This window comes from Priapulus caudatus, unplaced genomic scaffold (genome assembly GCF_000485595.1).
Source record: "Priapulus caudatus unplaced genomic scaffold, Priapulus_caudatus-5.0.1 Scaffold10, whole genome shotgun sequence".
NCBI lineage: Eukaryota > Metazoa > Priapulida > Priapulimorpha > Priapulimorphida > Priapulidae > Priapulus > Priapulus caudatus.
Window position 1 is genome coordinate 533,194 of NW_014577071.1, and position 7,569 is coordinate 540,762.

The following is a 7,569-nucleotide window of genomic DNA, read 5'->3' on the forward strand; positions in this document are numbered from 1 at the left end:
TATATATATATATCGAAGCTCGCCACGTGCGCGTGACCGGGGAAGCAGCGGGGAATCTGGTGTGCGGGTGTACGTACGTGTTGACCGCTGGCGCGCGCCGTGCTTGGCGATGCTAACGAATCCACGCCACGGTTAATGCGGACCACGTTCACCCCCGCCAGCCTCCCAGCGATCGGCGCACGCACGCGCAAGCGCCCATGCAAAGCCACGAATCGATAGCCACCGCCACGACTATTTTCATCCGGCGATGATGATGATGATGCGACTACGCGCAGCAGCAGCAGCAGCAGCAGCAGCCGCAGCAGCAGCAGCAGCAGCAGCAGCAGCACCATTTAGAATCGAGAGATGCGCTCGCCGCGATGGGTGAACCCGCGCTGTGTTATTATGCCACGACGACGCGTTCCTTGTTCTCATCATCATCATCGTCATCCTCATCATCATCATCATCTTCCGTGGCCACGTGCTGCAGAGACCTCCGCCGCCGTCGTTGATGTGACGCTTAATCGTGACCCACTACTGTGCAACAACAACATTTTGCGGTTGTTCGTAGTTTCGTAGCGCACGCGCCGTGTTCGTCCGAAGAGCACCGAAGCATCAGTACCAATCATCCCTGCGTGGATTCGCCGCGAGGTACTAGAGAGCGGGGGAACGGCGCCGCTAGGAAGTTACGACTGTACTACCGTGATAAAAAACACACACACTGGGAGTAACGATTGAATGCGTGCAGCGTTAAACAGCAGTATGCGATCGTGCGGCCTCGCAAACTCGACGTGGACTCGTAGTGAGAAGGTGATACGTATCTCGTTGTCTTAATATTTCCTCCTCGCGGTAAGGACGAGAGGAGGCTGAAGAATGTGCTATTGATGAGGAGACGGCGACGAAAGGACTATGTCAAGACAAACCTGTTGTGCTGGCATCGTTTTCACGATCTGTGTACTGCTGCAAAGGTATCTTAATACTCGTCTGTTAAACGAAAATGTTCGCCAGTTGACTGGCTTCTTAGAAAATACACACAGATTATATGAGAAAGACTTTAGCGCTTAGATGATTACACACCCGCGGATGCGACAAAGTTTAATACACATATAACGTAACGTAGGACGCATACGACAGTAGGTTATGGTAAGCGTATTCGCATTGGAAGAGGTAAGCACTAATTGCATATCGGTACTAGCGTACTACGCAACTAGCGAGTGCTGCAAAGTCTCTGACATAAAAATAAGAGGAATTGCTTGCAATCGAGCGCGAGTAGAGATCTAAAGCGGTCTGCGAGGTGGGTGGCGCGTGGCGGCACAGACTCCGCAGGGCCTAACACGTGCAGTCCGAATCTGTACCGGACTCCATGACACAGATTAGCAATGGTCGGTTGGTCACAGCGTCCTACTTCCGCACTGTATATACACACGTGTTTCTGTGTACACTCGCGGGCTTGTGTACACATTTTCCGCAATCCAACCCACGCGGAGGCTGCGCGCGCGGATGGCATCTGACAGTATGTATAGTACTGTCGCCCCGCACACGCGCATCAGCAAGGAAACGAGGCAGCCGGTATTCGTGCTAAGCATGCAAGTTACTCACTCTGCTGCGTATTGTCACGACACGGAACGACCCCTTTTAGGAAGAGGTCGCATACTCGTGGATGCGAGAACCGAGCGCGGATATATGTATCGGCGAGGTGCAGCCGCAACTGCAGTACACAATATGTGTAGCAGAAATGACGAATGCAGCTGCTTGCTACCACGCACCCGCGCCTCAGCTGCTGGCCATAGATTATCTCGACGTTGAAGTCAGGCGTAAGCCGAACAATTTGCATATTGAGTTTCGGGGATATTAAGTGTAATACGCGTGGCTGGGGTCTGTGATTCACTTTGGAGTGCGAGCGATGCATGGATGATAAGAGTGGTGGCAAAGGCGAGGCATTCGTACATGGCCATGCCATCTATGTCGTGTATTATTGAGTAATGTGATTGCCGTTAGCTAATTAATATATATAATTAACCATGCAGTAACGTTGTTATCGCACAGTTGCGTTGGACGTGAATCACTATTGTAAGGTAGACTCAGCCGTAGTCGGGATTTGCACACACACACACACACACACCACACAAACATAAATATAATACAATGGGTGTGCGTGGTGTGTCGGTGTGTGTGGTTGGGGCTGGTGTGGTGGTGTCTGGTTGTGTGGGGGTTGGGTACGAGGTATGGTGGTTATGTATGCGTGGCGTGGCGTGGCCGTAGCGCGCCGGGTCAACCACACATGGCGGCACCGCGCAAAGCCACACGCACATCAAAGACAAGTACTGAGACAATCATTAACAAATATTTCTACAGAAATAGTAGTTTCAAGATAATCGCCAATGATGCCGTAGGTCACAGCGAGTTTCACAGATTAACTACGAAAAGGCCCGAGATTACATTTTCTCTTCTACAGCAAATCAGGCTCAAAAATGGGCCAACAACCGTTATTTTTCTACTCTTCTCGGTCTTTTTGCCGTGCCGTCTTCCACCGCCGTCGTTTGCCGCGTCTACACTGTCTGACTGTCTGTCTTTCTTTTCTTGTCTCCTCGTCTCTCTCTCCTTCATTGTGCACGCATCTTCCATTCTCCATTCTCTAGCTCCTGGCACGCCGCATGCCGTCGCGCTGTTCGTGTCTTCGTGTCGTGTTGTCGTGTGGCGCTCGCTCCGCGTGTTTGCGATGTATGTGTCTGAGCTTAAGCGGGAACAGCATCACAATAACGCAGCACGCTCCTTCGCGTTAACGAATACAGCTCGGTATATATAAATAATCTCACGGGGGTTACATGTGCATCTCCGCCTATACGGCAGATCCATGTGCACCGAAGCGCGATATTAGGCTAAACTCAGTGGCCGCGACGCACTGAGTTAGATTCCGGCAAGACACATAAAACACACACACACAACACACACACACACAACAAACACACCACACAGGCAAAACACACGCACACAACACACACACAACACCACAACACCACACACACGCGCGCACAGACACCGCATAGACACACACCCACACAGCGCACGCACCACACACTCATCCACAACGCCCAGGTCCGCACCGGCGGCGTTCAACACAACAACCACACACACACACCACACAGCACACCACACACACATCACACAAGCCACACCCACACGATCGCGACACCAAGGCACACGCGACACACACACACACACACACACACACACACACGCACACACACACGCACTAGCCGCACACACACACACGACACACACATATTCACCACACAACACACACACACACACACACAGCACCCACACACAACAGCAACACACACACACACACACAACAATCAGCTTCCAACCCCCCGCGCCGCCACACCAGCCGGATCACCACCCAGAAATAAGCCACAGCCACCAAACTTGCAATCGCCCGCACCCAACATAATGCGAATTCTTACTGGCGAACGAGGGAATGCGCACTGATAACACTGCGCCAAAATCATCGGCTGCCCTTAGCACGAGAAAGCAACATAGAATAGATAGCATATGAGAGACGGCTGCTAACCGACTTACGCCAATGATCGCCTATACAGTGCATCCAATATAAGATCGTATGCACATGCCGACATCTAGTTCCACCACGCTTCTTAGCGTCAAACAGAGCATGCCGATATCACCTCTCCACACTACGCTACGGACACTACCGCGCGCGTGTACCCGCGAAATGTTCTTAATAGCCTGCGTCCGATTTACAACAACAGACGTACTTCCAGTTAATTAAGCCAATCGAAAATGCTACAAAACATCCATGAAGCTATGACCACAAGGTCAAAGCATAGACGAAAAGGGGTAGGTGCATTATAATAGCATCTCTTCAATGCCCCCCGAGAGCAACTGAGTCAAAAATGCACCGTAACTCCTCTATGGTGCGTGTCGCAGCTTTGCAATTAACTGTGGTGCTCTTGACCCAAGCCTTCATCTCGATTCGCCTCCGGCCAAACATGTTCTGTTCTTGCCATCTAAAACAAAGAAGGCATACCATATACGTCCGCTCCTATGACACTATTTTCTAGGAAAACTCTTTCCTATACAAATATTGGCGAGTCAACTTCGTCCGCTATTGCAGCGAAATATCACTGCTTGCGTCATAATAGCGCTCCTAAACTCCTATGATGCGCAAACACATACAACAAATATTGCCATAGAACGAACTCTTCCTATGACAAATAGTGTCATTGAGAGAGGCGATATGCTATGTCGTATTGTCATAGATGCTAGCAGAACAGGTGTCCAGTCAGTTGAACCCCGCACCTGCCACATACGAGGCGAGCACGTCACTCATTCGAGCCATCGCAGTGGTGACAAATAGTGTCAAGGAGAGCGTTATAGCGTATGCGTATTTGCATAGATGCAAGTAGGAATTGATATAGCCGGTATAAGCTGCGCAACACGCGCGCTGTAGCAGGCATCTAGTTTCTCAGTCGTTCCAAGGGACGAATGTCATGGAGTCAGTACAGCCGAGAAGGCGCAATACGACACACGATGAACTGGTTACCGCTGCTGATAGAAGAACTTCTGACTGCTACGATAGACCGACTACGACCAAACTTCGGAGGTAAATTATAAAAGTCTGTAACGGTCGTAAGGTTAGTACAATATATATCTATATATAGTATATATATATATATATATATATAATATAAGTATATAGGTGTGTGTACTCAGCCGGGATACCCAGGCGTTGCCCCGGGGAAATCAGTGCGTTACGCTCAGTTGTGACCGCTTGGTTGAAAGGAAAAATACCCCAAACACATCCTAACTATCATCTATCCATGGCATCGCAAGCCATGATGCATGCCATCCATCCATATCACCCCACTCTATCCCATCCATCCCGTCCATCTATCGCACCGCATCCCGATCCAATCCCATCCCATCCCATATCCGCATCTCAATATCCATCCCATCCCATGACATGCCACCCATGCCAGCCACTCCATCCAATCCATCCCATCCCAGTCGCATCGCCATGCCATCCCATGTTCCATCCATGCCATCCAAGACAGTAAAAACAATAAGAAACACAAAGATAAAACATTAAAATCAAAATTAAATAAAACGTAAGAAATTAGAAATAATACATACCTAAAGAGGTAGGTAAGGGAATAAAAGAAAAAAGGGGAAAAATAAGTTCCCAGCTTGAGACATCGAAACCGCGCAATCCCGGTGTAAGGAGACGGATGTTCTAGCGATTAGGTCACTGCGCCGTTAAGGGCATACACCATGGATCGCACACGTACATGGATCTTTTAATCTGTACGGCACGCGCCATCCTATGATGAATGATAATTTACAATTTTAACTTATTTACTTTTTACATTTTTGTTTCAAGCCGAAGACCCCAGACTGCTGATCTGAAATATCTGTGTGTTTTTTTCTAGGCGGCGGACGTTCTCAGTTTGCGAGTCACGGAATCTCGGCTGAACACACTTTATATATACTAGATAGTATTTGTGGTATTTGGTATGATGGTATTGCCTCACACGACCTACCAATGGCATGTTTTACTGGATCGCGGTGCGTGCTGCCAGAAACTTGTGTGCACCTACTTGTTGCAGTCTGGTTTATGATGCACCTACACGTAAACTGCAGTAGCATTGAATGAGCACCGCGTATTGCAAGCTTTGGCTGTGATGCACTATGTCAGCACATCCGCTAATGCATAAACACCATACGGCGTTTAGCGTTATGCGTCTGTAAGTTCCACAGATCGTGCCGCTGAATTGATCAATGATTAATTTCGGTACCTAAATTCAATGTTCTCCCTTCTCCCGTATAGGTATAGCACTCTAGATGAACATTTCAATAGTCCCATAGTAGGGACGTACGAAATTGCATTACATATGACATTTTAACACAGTTCAGACAAATGACAAGGCCTATTATAGTTGATATGACACCACACACACACACATCAACGCGCGGCCACGCACAGCAGCACACGGGCACACGCAAGCGCGCCACGCACAGCCCACGCACAACGCCAGCAACGCAGCCGCGCACCGCGCACGCGCGGAACGCGCGACAGCGCTAAACGCGCAAACCACGGCACAACGCACACGCACAACCTCGGACCGCGTCACAACTGGTCAGACCAGGGGATTCGCAGATGATCGTTGCCGACACGACGCACAATCGCACGCACAGCCACCCACACACACACAGCAAACGCAAACACCTACATATGGGCGCGCACACAACACAATCACGACGCACACAGCGACCCACACACACACACACACGGCACACGCCAGCACGCACACGCCACACGGCACACGCACACGCACAACGCCCACGCCACCAACGCCACAAACGCACACGCACCATACGCCAGCACACTGGCTTGCCGAGACCCAGGGAAGGCCGCAGCGCGCCCACCAAAGCGCAGCACACAAGTCGACCCCGAACCACACACGGCCGCGACACCAACGCACGCAAAAACACACACACACACACAAACCGCAACGCACTCTACACACGCAGCACACACAACACAACACCGGCCACACAACACCACACACCCAACATACAACACACACACACACACACACACAAACATACACACACACACACACACAACACAACACACACAGCACACAACACCACCAAACCGCAACACTCTACGACCACGGCACACATACATTCCAATCATTCATCACCGGTCCTTGGCAGATGTCTGCCGTCCTAGTAACTGATGGGAAGCCTCCACGCTGCAACAATATCCTGCAAATGAGCTCGTAAACGCGGCTCAATCGCGAGTTACAACAACAAGACGGGGTAAAAAAAAAAGGATCCATCGATGACGGTTTACGTCGCCTAGAAAGCGATCGACAACATACCTCCCGGCTCTAACGCTACACCGTGCCAAACGAGAGGAGAGAGAAGAGAGAGAGAGAGAGAGTGAGAGAGAGAGAGAGAGAGAGAGAGAGAGGGGGAGAGAGAGAGAGAGTAAGAGAGAGATAGAGCAGAAGATAGAGAAGAGAGATAGAGAGAAGGGCAAAGAGAAAAGAGAAAGAGAGAGAGAGAGAAGAGAGAGAGAGAGAGAGAGAGAGAGAGAGAGAGAGAGAGAGAGGAATAGAGAGAACGAGGAGACAGATAGAGAGGACGCAGAGAGAGAGAGAGAGAGAGACGAGAGGAGAGATAGAGATACGCACAGAGAGAAAAGAAGAGAGAAGAGAGAAGAGAGAGCGAGAGAGAGAAAGAGAGAAAGGAGAAGAGGAGAGAGAGAGAGAGAGAGAGAAGAGAGAGAGAGAGAGAGAGAGAGAGAGAGAGAGAGAGGAGAGAGAGAGAGAGAGAAAGATAAGAAGAGAGAACGAGAGGCATAGATGTGGATCTAAGATCCATCTCAGGCTATACACGAATCTATCTAATATAATATTTGAGTTCGTCATGTCTGATCTATGTAGGCTAGTGTATGTATCTATCCTATAGGCGGTCAAACCGCCCAAGCGATCTGATGCAATTGCACAGGGCCATCTCTTAATACCCCCGCGCGTTTGTAAGCTGGAAAACAAAGCCTGT

The 7,569-nt window shown here is 49.8% G+C and overlaps 1 protein-coding gene across 2 annotated transcripts in view; it reads left to right on the forward strand.

The window, feature by feature from the left end:
* Positions 1–285: 285 nt before the first annotated feature.
* Positions 286–7,569, forward strand: part of LOC106807215 (gamma-aminobutyric acid receptor subunit beta-like) — a 64,516-nt gene continuing 57,232 nt past the window's right edge. Inside the window, exon 1 of one of the 2 annotated variants that reach the window (XM_014809512.1) lies at positions 286–947. In XM_014809512.1, the coding sequence (XP_014664998.1) occupies positions 889–947 (59 nt within the window). In that variant the 5' untranslated portion in view covers positions 286–888. The remainder of the gene's footprint in view (positions 948–7,569) is intronic. The other variant, XM_014809504.1, reaches the window with a different exon arrangement.